The sequence below is a fragment of the Anoplolepis gracilipes genome, chromosome 16 (assembly GCF_047496725.1).
Source record: "Anoplolepis gracilipes chromosome 16, ASM4749672v1, whole genome shotgun sequence".
NCBI lineage: Eukaryota > Metazoa > Arthropoda > Insecta > Hymenoptera > Formicidae > Anoplolepis > Anoplolepis gracilipes.
The window spans coordinates 1406090-1425431 of record NC_132985.1 but is presented as its reverse complement, the minus strand read 5'-3'; the positions used below and the strand labels follow the sequence as shown (position 1 = coordinate 1425431).

Genomic DNA, 19342 nt, shown 5'->3' with positions numbered 1-19342 from the left:
AACCCTGTCATCTTCGTCCGCAAGACAAACAATTCTTTAAACACGGCTGCAAATTTATCGAGAGACGAGATTTTATTCTCCTTTGGTGCGATTTTTTGGTGCCCTCTTTGCGTGATGATTACGGGATAATCAGGTGTTTTTGATTCAACAGACACGCTCAATCCTTTGTAAACTTTATAGCTCTACCTGTAAATGGACCGCAGCGAATATTTTTAAACGAATGAATGAATTGAATGATAATTGACATACGTACAGACTGATTGTACTATATATAAATCAGCATTAAACTTTTCCAAGTGATTTTTCTCCTTTTCATTATCATATCAGATTTTTGCATTTTCATCATTGCTTATTTATTTTACATATGTGTCATAATTTGCATATTATGTTTAAAACATTTGTTAATAATTTTTTTTACACACCTGATCATCTTATCTATCATCATCAAGCATTAATTATTATTAAAGCACTAGGATTGAATATTTTGAAATTATTAATAAATCGAACGCATAGCAGATCATTGAGTGATATAAGAATTGTTTGCCATGCGTCGCTTTACGCGCATACCCATCATTCTGCATGTCATATGTATGTTTGTAAGTTTTCCTGATTTGTAGTTTCATTGTGAAACATCTGTTTTGAATTTATTTGCGAACGTTACTTTTCTGCTTTCAGTATAATTCGAAAGTGCAGAGGCGTCAAAGTGCTGGTTTATACGACAGTCAAAGTATACATTGTGCTGCTTCGACAAGACACACACGAGTGATTATAGCGAGAAAACATTATTAAAACTTTATTTATCTTTTCGCGACAAGTAAAGAAAAAAAAAAAAAAAAAAAAAAAAAAAAAAAAAGACGACAAAGAGATAGATCACAATGTCAACGTGTATTCTATATTGAGAGATCACAGAGAGAAATTTAATCTATTTATAACATCATCCATCTGTTGGAATAATTACAAGAATAATTAATCCATGATTTTTTTTAAACTCTCTGCGAGAAAAATTGATTTTCAAACTAAATCTGTCGTTTCCGATGAACGTTTTACTTTTCAGTGACGTGCTTGCTTATATTCCTTTTGTTCTCATTCTATATGTAATAATTTACGTTGAACATCGATCTAGTAGGTTTTTTACTTTGGCTTTTTTTGTTTCAAATACACCGCTTGAATTACATACTCTCGTGACTAAAAATTCGCTGGACTTTCAGAGTTCCAGTAGAGCTTATTTTTCTGACAATGCACAATCATGTATCGAAAAATCTACAGAAGCAAGCCGATATAATTACATTACACGTCAAACAATCGAAAATATATTGCCTTCGTAGAGCAACGACGATCCTCAGCGATATCTTTGCTGTAATAAACTGTAAACAATATCTGTATCACACACACGTACACACACGTACACACACACACACACACACACACAGAATAATAAGCTCTATATGTATTACATACGTACTATATTTATCATCATCTCTGTACAACATGACAGTTTCCTATCCTGTATTGTATTTACACATTTTGGAATTAATTAATGCTACGTAAAACGAGAAGTTGGGTATAGATATACATATTCTCATATACTGCTTTATTTATACGAATATTATATATCGTATATATATATATATATATATACATATATAATATATATATATATAAATATATATATCTCATGCGCTATCGACACTGGCCTTTGTAGTAGTTGAAATGGAAGGCAGGCCAATTCTCTCATTGACACATACTATATACTGACATAACATCTCTGTGAAATTGATGTGGCAATCCGGGACGTGGATTTATTTCGTTATGTAATGAATTTTTAAGCCAATGTACATGTACATACGTATACTTGGCGTATTATTGCTGTTAATTTTAGTACAATGCTGTACAATAAACTCGCAGCATGAATAGTGTGTAACGGGCATGCGCGCATGAATGTAATCTCTAGTGCGTAGGAGCGAAGAGCAATTTCATCTCTCGTGAGAATTTTCAGCTTCGGACGTTTGGCTTTGAAAACTTTCAATCACTCGTTAGTCAGATCTCATTCTTAATTTAATTATTAATTAGTAATTGTATTTAAGTAATTGTATATAACGATACGAACGAGTATTATATACTACCATGTTTTCTCCAAAAAATTGAAAAAATCAAATTGAAAAAATTGTTTCCAAATATTACAATGTCAGGACGTCGCGCGCGTGCATCTACACACAGACAGTGATAATATCATTCTTCTTGTTTGTTGCTTGGAAATTTGGTTTAAAAATATTAAGTAAGTAGTAAAACGAATATTTATTTTATCAGCAGAGACACCGCTTATCTCTCTCGTCCTAAACACTGATCATATAGATCCGGAAAACTTGTAACATCCAACAGAATAATTCTCAGCGCGATTAACCTTCTTTTTGGCCAATTTATGGTATATATCGATGCGCTTAAATTGCATGGGATTAGCTCTGAGACTGTTGAAAGTAGCGGTGGCTATAAAGAAGGAGTCTTGTATTTTGACGATAATTGCTAAACACATAGACATAGAACGCGGAGACGAAACGTCATACATTTGGCCCTGCAATGCGGATTAATCCTATGGAGGAAATACCGAGACACGGAGACAAGGAGAGTGCGGTATAGAAGCTTGCTTGTTGTCCTTATACACAAGAGACATATACATATCTAAACATACTAAATATACGTATATATACTTTAGCGATGTGTCCGGAAAGTAGTTGACGAGTAATTGACACACGCGCGCGCGTGTCGAGGGAATGACATAGACACGTGAGATTAACGGGCACCCCACAGTTGTGTTTGCAGCTGGATCCGAGCGCTCTTCCGTCGCTCCCGCTCAGCCGGAGAGACCACCGCCCCCGCTTCCCCCGCCACGCTTTCCGAACAGCGGTGTCTGACAATGGGAAACAGCTCCTCTTAATATCGGTAACCTAGTGATCATGAACGCGCCGATACCGCTGCCGCTGCTGCTCACCACCAGCAGCCTTAGCCTAGAGACCCAGCTGTACGAGATCATCACCGAGAGCAGTAAGGCGTGCGCGGCCTTTCTGCGGAACAGTCTGCGTCGCGCGACCAGCCTCGGCTGGAGCGCGACCGAGAGCTTCGAGACGACGATGACGATGACGACGACGACGAGCGGCGTGATATGCAGCGAGCAGTGAGAGGAGAAAACCGGAAACGAAAAAATACCGCGAAGCGGAGTATTGCGAGAAGTCTCGATAATGATATCGGTACGGGCGAGGTACATTCAATGACGAGTGTTCCTCGTTTCATCGATCGCGATCTCTCTCTCTCTGTGTATGTATGTCTGTCTGTCTGTCTGTCTCTGTCTGTCTGTCTATCTCTCCGCGAGTTGAATTAGTTCAACGAAGAGCGTAGGGTCGATCAGGGCAATTTTTTCAAGAGTATCATCGAACGAATATACTTTGACGTTTTAAGGATGAATGAAGCACGGTAATTTTTTTTCTCAACGATATAACCGCGCGCGATCGAGCGTCATTTAATCGTTTCGTGATATTTATGAGATAAGTATACGTACGACTTTTACGAATCGTGATTTCGTAACGGTTATTAACGGGGATCGTCGTTTGGAAAAATTCCAGTGTTCATATTCATCCGCTTCTTCTGTTGTCGAAATTATCCCGATCGAGTCTGCATTTCAATGGTGCTTACAAGCGACGATATTATTTGGGAATTAATTTCGGGTGTCATGAAATGTCATGCAATTGGTATATAAAAATGAATAGGCTGCGAGGGATGCTTTGAGACCGGCGCTCGATCTCCTGGCAAGGCCAATATCGAAAGACGCCGACAGGTCAGAAAAATGTTGACGAAGACGAGACGCGCGGGGGAAGGTTTCTTCCGATCTTTCCTCGGGGATTCGCGGGTGATGAGACGAGCATGAGTGATCGAGATAGATTAATTGAAATGTTGCGAAAGTGATTTGTGCCTAGACGAGTAGACGAAGATATGTTTGGAAAAAATGGAAACGGCGTAAAAATTGCTGCATCGGCGATCACGCACTAATACGAGTACTCGGAACTTTGTGCGACATCGAAGGATATCGAAATGTAAATCGGCAGACACACACGCACACGAGGAGGCAGGAAAGGGGGACGGAGAGCGCACTCTTCGTCCGCACCCCCTTTCCTAGTCCGCGTAGCAACCCCTTCGTCCTCGAGAGAGAGAACGAAGGCGACGAACGAAGGCGTGTATCTATATAATATAATATCCCTTCACTTTTATATCATTAATTTTCTAGGACTCATGTGTCGGGACTACGTGTCGTTTTTTGTATCACACTCTGTCCTCTGTATGATTCATCGCAACGTGTTGTGTATTTATTAAGCCGCGCGCTGTTACTTCCGCGACGACGACGATGGGATGGGATGGGATGGGATAGATTGCATACTGTGCGCGCGCGACTGCCATAAACCCGCAACAAATTCAAAAGATTACGCGAGCTGCCCTCGAGACACTGTGATATTTTCTTTTCGTCCTTTCCGGCGTTCCATCCCGTAATTATCGAGAGTGAATGTATGCCGGAAAGACGGAAACGTATCGAATTCGTTCGCTTCGTGGAAGGACTGATTAATTTCCGAATGAACGAAGAGATGATGACACGATCGGAATGTTTAAAAGCGTTAAAATGATAAAAAAATTCGCCGGTTAAAGACGCTTCGACCTTCGTCGACAAAAAAAAGTGGGCAATTAAAAGGAATTGAGATACATTTCTGACCGATTCCTTTTAACCCGCCTATTTTTCGTTGCGAGGGAAAGCTAGCATATTTTCGAAATTTACGAAATCAAACGAGACAGGAAAAGGAATTACTTGCCTTTATAAGTCGCGGTGTGTAACAGTGCGTTTAACGAACAAGTATATAGCGACTCTCGTATCGAAGATCTCAAATTCGGCATCGACCAACTGCATTAAATTAATGTCAAAAGAAACCACATGGAATTATTAGCTTATCTTTCGACGATGTTCGCGATCACGTCGAACGTCACTCATACGGTGCCTCTCGACCGCAGTATATATTCAACAAACTAATCAACCACACCTTATCTTACAAGACGCAGGGTACACTACAATACACTTTCCGTTTCGGTCGAGTGGATGTGCCGATTCCTTAATTATCCGCATCTCAAGCATATTTCTGCAATACATTTTAAATTACTTTAAATCGATAGTAAACGTATAAACGATAAGAGATCTAAGCGCAAAAGAAAAAAAAGGAAAAAAAAAGTATTTCACCAAAAATATACGAGTAAAATGTATAAAAATAAGTTATGGATTAACGTAATCACAATTTTTGTGATTTCGAATCGCGAATCTGAATTGATGAATCCTCGATATTTCGATCGATATTTTAGGATCGTCGATGCGTTTTTTTACCGCGACAGGAATCGACATCTTCCCGTCCGAATCACGAAATCAATAACAGCAGCCTGTCTGCGCAGAGGCATGCCTTTTCTTACTCCGTCATTAATCTTTCTTCCCTCCCTCCCTCCCCCCCCCCCTCCTCCTTTCCTCTCCCCACCAGCTGCTATCGATCTTTTTAACGGAAGTGCACGCGATTCGATATTTCGGAACTTGGGGGGGAGACGTCGATCTCTCCTTACGTGCTGTACATATACGTGTATATACTTGTATACTTCTACTCTGTACTTGAGAGACGTCGCTGACAATGAGTCACAGCAAGTGTATAATAATCCGATATAACTGGAGAACTAGCATACTCCGTTTCCCGCTAAAGTAGCCTTACCGACCACGAGTGACACGAGTGACACAAACGAGGACGAGTATATATATATATATATCTGTATACTGACACTGACTCAGAACCGTTTTAGATCCCAAATAAATCGATCGAGCAATCGTGACTCTTTCGAGAGAGAAGTCCTTTCTATCTTTCGCGATAGTACGAACCGAGAAAATCCGCGGCTTCTATCGTTTGTCGTTTTACGTTGCGTTCACGCCTACCTATACGCAAGAGCTCAACGCGATCTGACGAATTCGTAGATCCGTAAAATCGTTCGACTATAAATTCCTGAGTATTATGCAAAAAATGACTTACCGGTCCGACGACTCTGTCACGATCCGCATCTTCCGGTACATCCAAACATTGATAAATAAATCTCGATATCGGTGAAGACTCAACGTGTTAGCCTGTGTCTCGACTGAGTTAATCTGTAAAAAAAAAAGAAAGAAAGAAATCGGTTGGATATTTATCTTGTACAGTTAGAAAATTCTTTTTCCAAATCAGAAATTAGTTTCAAAATCTTTTCATTCTTTTATCCATCTCTCTACTGATATTTACGCACCACCTCTCTTGATAGAATTAAATAAATGAATATTTTTCTTAATCAAAATTGAGAAATACGTTATAAAGGACTTTTCAATATTTTTAATTTATAAAATTTATATAAATTAATATTTTTATAATTATATCGATCGTTTTATTTTCACAGAAGGAATAGAAAGATTAAGTAATGATGTGTGTCATAGGTAATATAAGCCGTTGAACAAATACTATAAATAATATATGTGCTATAAAATGCTTAAAGTGCACTTCTAAAAGTATGTTTACATTGTTCTTTGTAGCGGAATTAGTTTCCATTTTACTTAGATCCTCCTCAGCCGATGGTTGATAACTGAATGAAACTTCACGCAATGTCAAGACCTTCGAGTAAAAGTCACCGTGAACAAGTAATGTTTATGTCTTTACGTTCCGTTAGTTTTTATTGTAACATGCTTTGAATAGCGGTAATAAAAACAGCTTTATTCGTGCCGTCTTTTTGATAGTTAAAAGCTATACGTGTGACCAAATATCTCTGAAACTTGGATCACGCGTTTTTTTTTTTTTTTTTTTTTTTTTTTTTTTTTTGTTGTTTCATATAAAGTGTTTCCGAAATGTTATATCAGCCTTTTTCTAACATCATTACTTAAACTTTTCTAAGAAAAAGAGTCGATATTAATCTCCTATCTATGTTAATAAAAATATAATTTCTCCAAACGTACGATGTAAAGAATAAAAATTAATGCTAACATGTTAAAAATAAAAAGATAGGAAGCCAAAGAAAGCTTAAAATTTTCAAGATTAGAATTTCAATTTTACATAATAAATAAATTCCTGGTGATTTTTTCTAAAGCAAATCTACTTGTGCGGGGTAAACGTGACTCGAATAGATCCGCTGTTTCGAAGGTCGCGACGTAAATGCAATATAGTATTTAGAATAGAGAGGCTAAATGAATGTGAGGAAAAGAAGAGATCCAAATGGAATCACGCGCGAAACGCGTCGTACGATATCATTCGAACGAGAGCAACTAAAGGAAGTTTTTAATTATAAGCTGTCCAAAACATACAGAATCAGTGAGAAAGGCAATAAAGCTATATTGAACTGAAAAAGAAAAAAAATATACTAAAGTAGATCTCCTTGCATTATATGAGCATTATCAGAGAATTCAGAATATTATATTAATTATCGATAACTCTAGGCTAGGCGTATATACATATAGAAACTATATATAGCTACTAGATGATAGTAGCACGACGTATAACAAGCTAATTAATATAATTGGAAACTTCATCGAGACAGGCGAGTAACTCTCTCTCTCTCTCTCTCTTTCTCTCTCTCTCTCTCTCTCTCTTTCTTTCTTTCTCTCTCTCTCTCCCTCTCTCTCTCTCTGTCTCTCTCTCTTTCACACACCTGTGCAATGACTGTATCATAATTATATCGAATATATCGCCATTATATCACCATATTTCGGAATCATCATTACAAGCTTATTAACAAACGCGGTAATTACCGAGAGATATGATGTACGTGCGATTATTTTGGTTTAAATTATAAGCGCGTCGATTCCGGGAACACTCGCAGATTTTCAAACCCGAAACGTGTGTGCAAATTACATCGGCATAAGTAAAAAGAGATTGCGAACGCGCGTGCGCGCATCGATTATAATTGTAGCTGTAAAACTATATATCCGGCTCCCAACATCGTGCTGCGGCAACACACACCTGTTGAAGAAACCTTCTTTCGATTACCACCTCACCGAGAAAAGGCATGCTGCGATTATGTGTTCACAAAAGATATAGATCATTGGCACCAATAACATTATATCATCACACGCGCGGCAATTTCTAAATATATCCTCGAGAATAAAATGCAGTATGCCGTAATGTAATTTAAAAAAAAAATCAACGCGAGATTAAAAAAAAAAAAAAATCAATCCGTAAGCGAGTTATGAAAGGCGTTTCCATTTGCGTGCACAAATTATGCGTCTCGAGAGAGATTAACGGGGAAGGCCTTTCTTAGTCCTTACGTGCGAAAATGATTACACTTATCTGTAATTGAGAGACGCACGTATAATATAATACTATAACAAGAATAATTCGTTTCTAAAAAAAATTGTAATAACGCGCGCGCGTATACATATATATATATATACATATATACATATATATATTATTAAAAAAATGGCTACTTTAAACGCGAAGACCTAATAATGTATTTCGCACTCATCACGACTTTGATAAAAAGATAAGCAATGATCGCATCAATGGTTTCGAGTCAATGACACAATATTAAACTCATTGAGTATTACAACGTTCATAGAGCCTTAAAGGGGGAAATAAAAGAGAAAAGAAAAAAAGCAAGAGAAATTTTCGAACAGTCCAGCAAAGTATAAGTGATTACAATAACGATTTGTAAAATAAGTTCACTGCCACTCAAATGACTTGCGCCCCTTAGGAGAGCGCCAATATTCCAAGATGTGAATGTGTACAGTTATGTGAAAAGTATATTATAATAACGTAATTATATTTACATATGATATTAATTAGCATTATGTAAAACTAAATAGCATGTAACGATACTAAGAGTGGTATACATACGTAGAACATAGATAACGAGAAAGAAAAAAAATACACACATACATACATACTGATCGCAGATTTATTTCAAAGAAAACGTTTACGCGCCCGTTTATTTGTATATTAAGAAATTAAAGTTTAGCACTGATACATGTAAGTTTTTTTTTTTTTTTTTTTTTTTTTTTTTCTCTAAACGATCATTCGATTGATATACATACATATATATCTTTTTCCCTTTGCTGTCGCTTCTACAACACGAAAAAGGGCATCTATTTTTATCTATAATTATATAAGTTCGAAATTGAGATTCCAAATATCGTCACTATAAATATCGTCAATATAAATCTGACGAGAGATTTAATCATATATTTAATCAGCTTTCCATTATAAGCGCGATCGACAGTGCCCGCGTAATATGACGTACGTTGTTTCGGATTAATGTTATCTAATGCTTTGAAATTTTTGTCTCACGGAATGTGATATGTTCTGTGCGATTTGCATTTGTTAAGTGTTATGTAATTGAATTCTTTTTATAAAAGCCCTTACATTCTCTCTGTGAAAATGTTTTACTTTACCTTGTCACTATCCCCCGTCTGTATCCCAACAACGTAGAACGCGAAGAAGCGCGCGCTTTATCGAATTAATGCACAATTAATCGGCAAAAATATGCGACATGTATTGAAATAAGATGGAAGTGTTTTATCATTCATTAAAAATTCATATCATTGGCATGTGTATAATATACCGGTCAAGAGTGTTTTTTCGACAAAAATTATAGACATTAAATACTATTATACTTCATTATTGTATATGTATTATTAATAAAGTACTTGTACAGATACCATATTTATTCGAATTGAAATACAAGACTCTGAGTTTGCATTACGACTTGCATTCCTGATGATAAGGCTCCAAAGTTCGATAATCTCTCCAAGTTGGAGGAAATGCCTTGTGCAAATGTAAGCCGCAACGTTTGCAAGGTTCGCTGAATAAATTGTTTAGACTATGTAACCATGTCTAGAAATGAGAAGAAATGTGATAACAATTGCATGAATCGTTCATCTACGAGCTTAATATTATAATAGGGGATTAAAATAGCAATCAATTAGATTCAGTGATATTCACGACACAAATACATAATCATTAGCGAGTGATTACCATAAATGATCGCACTGCTAATTCGGGTAACACCAGCGAATGGAAATGCAGCATCGCCGACTGTGCGTTTTCCGTGATTTTGCGGAAAACTTTATGCCTAGATTCCGTCCACATATCCATCGTTTCACCATAACCCTTGATTAGGACTCGCTCTATCATCAATCCTTTGAGCGCTATCAATCCCTTAAGAACATGTCCTAATGTAATATGTAATACTGCATTCGATGAGAACGGACGGGACACAGATATTGTCATATCACTAAATAGCCGTTCGATTATTGATAGCAAGGAATCGACTTGTCTGTTTAGAAGCGTACATTAAAATCAATTCAACCTCATGTTCCAAAATTGAAACATTATGTTCATTGATTAATGGAATTAAAGTAACTTACGTTTGAGAAACATTATGATTGTTGAATAACGCTCTTCCCTTCTTTGTTCTACTTGCAACCATTTGAGATCTCTTTAGCGAATTCTGATTGAGCAACAGGTAAGCAATATTACTATATTCGTGAAGCTTATCTGTCCATTTATAACAATTGACAAGTGTACTATAAAGTGCTTGTCTTTCTTGCGTCGTTTCCTGACTAAGATATGTTGTGCTAGCTAAATTAAATGGACCCGGTGGTGGATTTAAACTATTTATCACTTGTTCTACATCCCTGCATTTCCAACGGCAAATATTAATCATTTGTATAATTCAATTGTTTCATAATAGTATATTCAATAATAAACTATTACATTATCTCCTTTAAAGTTATGTCTCATTATTCTGATTTTTAGTGATTACTTCACTTACTCTACTTTATATATATTTAATTACCTCAAATTCAAATTGACAGTAGTCAATAGTTCTTGTAACTCTAATAGATACTTTGATTCTTTATTTTCATCTCCATGTTCCGCTCGTAAGCCATTTCCAAGGGAATCAAACACTTGCCCAACGTTTGAACGAAGTACTTTGATAGCTGTCAGCGCTGTTTGTAACTGCTCCATTTTTACCTATTAAAATATACTCTCTTTACAACTCTCTTTACATTTTTAACATATCGCAAATATTTTGTGAAAAATGTATATACATGATAAAAGTGTCAAAAACATTACTAAATGTTGCATACCTACTATTTTGGTAGACAACAGTCACCAATTTTTGATTTTAGTATCTTATTTTACATCAAACACATGGAAAATAATCTGTCTTCAAATGCGATATGATGTTTCATAACCTATATACAGAAACAGTTTATGTTTAATATATCCTATCCCTATATAAATTATAAAAAAGTTGCTGAAATCTTGGACTCGATGCATGTGTTTTTGTTAATTTTTAACCTTTCTCACACTAAAGACGACAGCCGTTTAATTTCTGACAAACGCTTCACGCTTGCAGTTGCAATCACGTGTAAAACTATATTGTCAACACTTTTGAATTCAAAACAATTCAAATATCAAAATTTTTCTACCACGTAAACTGACGTGCATTTATATCGCGCAATTTTTGCTTCTTTCCATCCTAAAATAACACCTAACTTCTAATGCCTGTGATACCATCTGCCATATGTCACATGACTTTCATTCACCTTTGAATACGTATATCAGAGAACGTAATCACTCTAGTCTCTCATTCATCAGCTAACCAGCATGTCGTCAGATGGCATTCATTGACCAATCGTCATCCATGATGCTCGTTATTTCCACTTGTAGTCGTATCTAGCGTTGTAGCTGCTTATTGCGTATTTTCTTTGTGCAATATGAAGTTATATGAAATTTACATGTTGCATGAGGGAAATTTAAAAGAAAGACAAGCGTTGATAAATATTTTTCACGTGACACGTGACACGAGCATCTGCATTTTACGCGATTGTGTGATTGCCGGTTGAGGAGGTTATAACAAAGTTGTTAAATATATAAATTTATTTCTTGTTTTACTCTATTGAAAATGACGTCATTGGGATAGTGCAGTGGCGCGCAAAAATTACAATCTTTGTTTATATGACACACGAGCAGCATATGTAACATAATTATGGATTTATCGACAATTGACAACACTGAAGAAGAATCAGACGAATTATTCTCAGGTAATGATTATATATATTTATATATGTATATATCTCACGAATTATTTGTGTGCGTTATAGTTGCAATATTTTTTTCTCACGTGCAAATTTTTAGATGACGAACAAAAAAAAGAGATTAAACGTCATACCTTGATTTTAAATCGATTTGAAACGCCTGGTTCCAGTATAATGTAAGACACATTTTTATTTTGTTATTTTAAAGTTTTATTATATGAAATATGTAACAGAAATTTCTCAGTATCTACAATATAAAAGTGTAGACTAATATTTATTGCAAACAAAAAATTATGTATGTTATTGATAAAAAATTTATTTCTATTTCAATAAGTAATGTGTCTTAATTATTGAATAATTATTTTATTCTTTTATCAAAGAACGTCAAATGATAGTGATGATGTAATTCCAAGTACACCATTGAGTTTGTTACCACTTTTAAACAAGATAAACGAACAATGGACTAGTGATTTTGAGACACCACAAGCTGAGCTGACAAATACAACAGAAAAAGTAATAATAAAATAACTTCTTAAGTAACAGTTTTACATTGTATTTTATTATTTAAATTGCAATATCTTATTTATCGTTAATATTTCAGACGGAAGAAACATCTAAACTTGAACACTATACACCTGATATTTCAACTGTTAAGAGCTTAGACAAAATTATTTCTGATTCTCCTGTTATTGCCAGAGAATCTAGAGCATCACGAAGACGCTCCAAACGTTGTATATTTAAAGCTTCTAAATCTATAGATCCCTTAGTTGTAAGTAACAATGAAGATATTAATATAAATGTACCGATGGAAACATCTGAAAATATTAATTCTGCAGTACAGAATAGTGATACAAATACGGAGCTTATTTCAGCTATTAATAGTATTCGTGAAGATTGTAAATCAAAAGTTTTCAAAATTGAAAACTCATGTAATAATGAAAAATTGGAAAATTTTACAAATACTGCACCTGACAGTTTGGATGTATCGTCACAAGAATTTTTTAAAAATGCTTCATTCAGTGATATAGATCAAGTGTGCTTCAACACTTTTAATAATCAAACTACAGCCCAGTCTATTGCGCATTATAATCAAAAGATCAAAGATATTGATAAAGAAGAGAATATTGAAGAGAAAAAAAATATAGGCTTCTGTACTGCTCGTGGTGCTTCAATTAATGTCTCAAAGCAGGCAGTATTTAAAGCAAAGAGATTGTTTGCAGATGCCTTTGATATAGATGAAACCCAGGCACATAATTATGAATCGTTCGCTAAAAGAAATTCTAACAAACACAAAAGTGACCATTTATCATCCTTCTCATTTGCTAATACTGTTTCTATAAATACTACAAAAGAAATATTATCCAAATCAGAACGACAATTTACAGAACCATTAAAAAATTATGATAAAATGGATATTACAGATTATGAAGAGCCATTTGTAAATAAAAGTTCTATCGAAGAAGTCAATACAGTTCCTATTTTATTCTCAACTGCTAATGGTGCTCCCATCAACATCTCAAAGGAAGCATTGTCTAAAGCAAGAGTATTATTAACAGATGAATCAGAAAAGGGACCATCTACAGATAAAAATTCTACAAAAAATGCAACTTTATTTTCCACAGCTGGTGGTAGACCTATCAGTATCTCGAAAAAATCACTGGCTAAAGCAAAAATGTTGTTAGCGGATGAATCAGAAAGAGAAAACGATATATTAATGAAATATCCTGAGAAATCATCCACCGATGGAAATTTTATGCAACCAAATATCACTGTACCATTATTTTCTACAGCTGGTGGTAGACCTATCAGTATTTCCGAAAAATCACTGACTAAAGCAAAAATGTTGTTAGCGGATGAATCAGAAAAGGAAAATAGCATGTTAGTAAAACATGCTAAGACATCATCTACCGATGGAAATTTTGTAAAACCAAATATGACTGTACCATTATTTTCTACGGCTGGTGGTAAATCTATCAATATTTCAGAAAAATCATTAACTAAAGCAAAAATGTTATTAGCGAATGAATTAGAGAAAGAAAATGATATATTAAAATATCCCGAAACATCAGCCACAGATGGAAATTCTACGAAACTAAACAACACGATTCTACCGTTATTTTTCATGGCTAGTGGCAAATCTATCAATATCTCAGAAAAATCGTTGACCAAAGCAAAAATGTTATTAGCGAATGAATTGGAAAAAGAAAATGATATATTAAAATATCCCGAAACATCAGCCAGAAAAAATTCTATGAAATCAAACAATGAATTAGAAAAGAAAGACGACATATTAAAATATCCTGAAGCATCGTCTACAGATGGAAATTCTACGAAACTAAATAACACGATTCTACCGTTATTTTCCATGGCTAGTGGCAAATCTATCAATATCTCAGAAAAATCGTTGACCAAAGCAAAAATGTTATTAGCGAATGAATTGGAAAAAGAAAATGATATATTAAAATATCCCGAAACATCAGCCAGAAAAAATTCTATGAAATCAAACAATGAATTAGAAAAGAAAGACGACATATTAAAATATCCTGAAGCATCGTCTACAGATGGAAATTCTACGAAACTAAATAACACGATTCTACCGTTATTTTCCATGGCTAGTGGCAAATCTATCAGTATTTCAGAAAAATCATTAACTAAAGCAAAAATGTTATTAGCAAATGAATTAGAAAAAGAAAATGATATATTAATAAAATATCCTGAAACATCATCCGCTGAAAATTCTATAAAATCAAACAATATAACTGTACCATTATTTTCAACGGCTGGTGGTAAATCTATTAGTATCTCAGAAAAATCACTGGCCAAAGCAAAAATATTGTTTGCAGATCAAATGGATACTTTTGTTGAACAGGTTAAACAGTGTGACATACATTCAAATATTAAATTCAGCACTGCCTCTGATGAAAAGATTGAAAGATGTGATTTAAAAAATCCACATGATAAACTTTACCTTGAAAGCAACCAAGAGATAACAGTTTCGAACAATGCTCTATTAAAATCACAAACATTATTCTCTAACAACCATAATGATAATAGTCCTGATTTGACATGTACATCATTACAAAAGCGCAACAGCGATTCAGATGAGAACACACCCTTGGGCAGGAACTGCGCGTCTGTATCAAAAAAAGCTCGTATCAGTAATGAACTTCAAGCTAGAAAATTATTATTTTCCGACAATCTTATCGATATGGATGCTAACGAGAACCGGAATCCAAATGAGAAAAAGCAAGTAGATTTGATTATAAATTCTGTCATAAGATCGCCTGAAAGGGATGCTGTCGAACCAATCGAATTGGATGTGTTGGGTAGTCCTGTTCTAGGAACACATTCGAGAAAGCGGAAAGATTTAGGACATCGGAGGGACAGGTATAGTGCGCGAGCGGATAAAATAACGCTAAATGATGTAGAGAATATAGCATCGCGAGAGAATGTGGCGCACGAAACCACATCTTGTAAGAACATCAATGTGAACGAATCCGATATGGAGATGCAGAAATCAACGCAGACGAAGAAAGAAAAAACGGAAAGCAATACGGAATCGAGCGAGTACGGCGACACTCAGTTAATGATGTATTTCGTCGACGAATCGGCGAAGATACTGCAGGATCGTTTAACGGCAGCGTTGGATCAGGAGATGACTATTACTGCGAAAAGAAGACACGGATCGAAGCAATCGATCGGCCATCTGTATCGTTACAAGCAGGTCAATTCTAATGCTCGTTTCTCGTTGAAAGAAATTGGCAACGGCGCGCCGCCCGTGCCACTCTCGCATCAGGAACTTATCGATCGACAAATATCGCCGAATATCCTGACCATCACCGCCGCGACAGCCGCGTCCTACTCATTCCGATGCTCTGATTTCTACGGAAACGAAGTCGCGTGGACTAATGTTGACGGGATAGAGATGGAGGACGAGGTGCGTTTGATTCTGGATGAGAACGGTTACGTGGGAATCTGGGAATTCCTTCGCGCTTTCCTCGCAAGTCCGGGCGTAGATCCGAATCTTGTTCCCGCGCGCTGGGTCGAGAATCATTATCGGTGGATCGTATGGAAATTAGCGTCGATGAACAGAATGAAGTTCGGTTCGGCCGAGTTACCTAGGTATCATTTTTTTCTGAAATGAGTACACAAAAATCTAATCCCTAGAAAGTAAAGAGATTGAATAGAATTGAAATTTATTTATATGTTAAAAGAAATTAATGATTATTGAATAATTTTCCTATACTTTAGAGCATTAACACCTTCGCGCGTGATGGCACAATTAAAATATCGATACGATCGAGAGATTGATCAATTTCAACGATCGGCTGTAAGACGTATCTTGGAAAAGGACGACGTCGCATCAAAGAGAATGATTTTATGCGTGTCATCTATAATAGAAGTAACATATATATTTATCATATGGAAATATTTAATGTATCGGCATATGTTACACGTATCTTAATTTGCAGAATAATACTGTAAACACAGAAACAGGGAAGAGTCCGCGCATAGGAGTGCCAAAGTGGACAATAGAATTAACCGATGGCTGGTACAGTATACCTATTTGTGTCGATATAGGGTTGGTGAAGAGCATATCGACTGGCAAAATAAGAGAGGGCACGAAATTGGTTGTGTCTGGCGCGGAATTATTAAATTGCGATCGAGGTTTCTATCCATTGGAGGTAGGCATCGAGGTTTTTTTTTTTTTTTTTTTTTTTTTATCGGAATCGCACGTGTAAACAATTTAATGTTTTTTTTTCGTTAATTTTTTATTGCAGGCCCCGGCAAACGTATGCTTAAAAGTGCACACAAATTCAACCAGGCGCGCACGATGGTACGCGAAATTAGGATACGCGTCATGTTCGGGACCGATACCCATCAAATTACGTAGCGTATGTCCGAACGGTGGTTTAATCGGCAAAATGACAATTATTGTCGCTAGGGTGTATCCGACGTTATATCACGAGAAAACCGCATCCGGAGATTCGAGTAAGATACGTTTGAATTAAAAACTGAAATTACAAACAAGAGTTGGCACGACAATTCTTATCATATATTATTTTTCATGACAGTTGTTCGAAATGCTAAATGCGAGGAGAAAACGCAAAGCACGTACGAACAGCAATGCTTGTCCAAGATAGAAACCTTTTATGCTAACGCGGAGAAAGATTTTCAAGAAAAATTTACTTGTGAAACTGATAACGTGTCGATTCAGTTGGACCAAGATTATGAAAGCTCGTCTACGAAAGTACGATTTGATTAATTTATTTAAATTATTTTTATTAGTTATATAAATCTATATAAATTTTCATCGTTACGTTACATGTTTACTGTCATATCTAATAATAGGAATCCGTCTCGAAGAAACGACGCAGCGAAGAATTATTGCAAGAATTCTACCAGAAAAAAGAGAGGTTCATGCAAGACGTACAATCAGAATTGCGTAAAAGTTTGCCGGGCCCGCGACAAGTTTCTCAGCTGCTCAAAGTTCGCGTATGCGACGAGAACGTAAATGCAATTCTGTCGATCTGGTCGCCCAGCGAGGAAGTTGTCGGTGCTCTTAAAGAAGGCGCGTGTGTCTCGCTCTATAACGTCGTCGCTTCTGGAAAGAGGTATTATTATTTTCTCACAAGAAAAGAATAACTGTATCGCGCGTTATACATACATAAATGCTGGATTTTTATGAGTAAATATATATAATTATTCAACAGAGGAACCGAATTACAACTCACCGCGCGTCGGTCCTCAATTTTTAAACCGGTAAAGATGCACGATACGTCATATCCTGCTAGAGTGTGCACATCGTTTTGTGAAATGACCAATTTCGAATTTACCCCACCTTATGGAGAATTTGATACGGTCGGTTTTGTCTGTTCCGTTGGTCCTGCCCCTTATGTAAGTGTTTTAGTCATATTTTTCTAAATTTTTTGGACAATTTAAATATAAATATTGCTTAAAAAATTATAGAAAATATTTTAAAAAATTAAAAAAAAAAAAGAAAGGACAATACACACGCGGTTTATTTTTTGAAGGCTTGAATTGTTAAATAATTTTGTGGGAATATTACGTTTCTAGAATAATCACTGAATTGTTTTATATTTACAATTTTTAATGTGATATTTGATGTGGATGCATATCTTGTAGGGCATGAAAGATTTCGAGGTCGTACATTTAGCGTATCCGAAAACGGATTCGAACGATTCCTTGTACCTTTCGATATTGTTTTGGCAAGGTATAGCCGCTTATGGCTACACAGATATTCTTACTGTCGGATCTACAGTGGCGTGTAGTAATTTAGAATGGCGAAGGGCAACTTCATGGAATGTCCCAGCGGCGTATTGCACGGACAGAACTACTTTTACATGTAATCCTCGCCGAAATCATCTGTACAAATCTTTGGAAAATTTGCAAAAACTGATTACGGTACGTAACGTAACATTCTCTTTTCCTTTCTTTCTTTTATGTGTCTTTTATAAATTTAAAATTTCAAAATCTTCCATTCATTCTCTCAATTTTTAATTGCACCAATTATTAAAACAGTTATGCTTCTTGTAAAAAGAATTTATTAATTTTTTTATAATTTTGCCTAATTATTATAATTATTTCTCCCAAGCTAAAATATGTTTATCTATATTAAACTTGATTTTTAAGGATCCTGTTAAGTACGCTGAAAGTTGCACTTTCGCGCTTAATGTGGAATTGCAAAAGAAGTCAACACCGACACATTATGTGGCGGGTAAAAATACTCCGATTAAAATATACAATTCAAATACCCCAAGCGTGGACAAAAGATTGATCGACTATACGTCGCCGCTGGCGGCATCGAGATTGGGAACCGGCAGCAGTCCGAGTTTTATCGCATATAATCCTTCGATCCAGAGACGACTTGAGAAACTTCAAAATTATGGCGAAGCGCCCGAACTGTCCCCTCTTGTACTTAGAAAATCAAAGAGGGTTTCTTTGAATTTCCAATCGCCCGTTCGCATCTTGACGAAAGAGACGTCGTGTACTAAGCAGTCTGGGGATCCAAGTTCATCCGACACATTGGAAAAACAGTGATATTCGACCACAGCTCATTCGTTTTCATTCTAGTTATATAATATATAGGTATAAACGAAACAAATGTAAAAACTTGTTAATTATTATTACATAAATATAAACTATTTTGTTTTGACATTACTCTTGAATTTTCCATTCAAATCTATTCCACAATTAATCTTC

The 19342-nt window shown here is 35.8% G+C and overlaps 3 protein-coding genes across 26 annotated transcripts in view; 2 read left to right on the top strand and 1 right to left on the bottom strand.

Moving 5' to 3' along the window:
• The window catches only part of Glut1 (Glucose transporter 1), a 35445-nt gene extending 31111 nt beyond the window's left edge, over positions 1-4334 (top strand). For 16 of the 20 annotated variants that reach the window (XM_072908337.1, XM_072908331.1, XM_072908327.1 and 13 more), the window contains one exon: positions 2806-4334. In XM_072908337.1, coding sequence (XP_072764438.1) covers positions 2806-2909 — 104 coding nt within the window. In that variant the 3' untranslated portion in view covers positions 2910-4334. Of the gene's footprint in view, positions 1-675 lie in introns of all 20 variants that reach the window. The other 4 variants (XM_072908333.1, XM_072908330.1, XM_072908328.1 and 1 more) reach the window with 1 other exon arrangement.
• The window catches only part of Med27 (mediator complex subunit 27), a 33978-nt gene extending 22368 nt beyond the window's left edge, over positions 1-11610 (bottom strand). Inside the window, exons 1-7 of one of the 5 annotated variants that reach the window (XR_012048262.1) lie at positions 11379-11610; positions 11165-11272; positions 10870-11048; positions 10439-10708; positions 10047-10347; positions 9731-9905; positions 6090-6202 (exon numbers count right to left, since the gene is read on the bottom strand). Coding sequence is in view for 2 of the 5 variants with exons in the window: in XM_072908355.1 (XP_072764456.1) it covers positions 9771-9905; positions 10047-10347; positions 10439-10708; positions 10870-11042 (879 nt within the window). In the remaining 3 variants the exon portion in view is untranslated. Of the gene's footprint in view, positions 1-5538; positions 6203-7676; positions 9906-10046; positions 10348-10438; positions 10709-10869; positions 11049-11164 lie in introns of those variants that run through there. The other 4 variants (XR_012048264.1, XM_072908355.1, XR_012048263.1 and 1 more) reach the window with 4 other exon arrangements.
• A 125-nt stretch (positions 11611-11735) lies between these two features.
• LOC140674635 (uncharacterized) lies at positions 11736-19297 on the top strand. The gene is made up of 12 exons (XM_072908315.1): positions 11736-12124; positions 12219-12294; positions 12499-12631; positions 12720-16240; positions 16370-16520; positions 16591-16803; positions 16900-17110; positions 17194-17369; positions 17471-17733; positions 17833-18016; positions 18266-18544; positions 18773-19297. The coding sequence occupies exons 1-12, from the start codon at positions 12070-12072 to the stop codon at positions 19178-19180; spliced, it is 5670 nt and encodes a 1889-aa protein (XP_072764416.1). The 5' UTR covers positions 11736-12069; the 3' UTR covers positions 19181-19297.
• Positions 19298-19342: the final 45 nt, after the last annotated feature.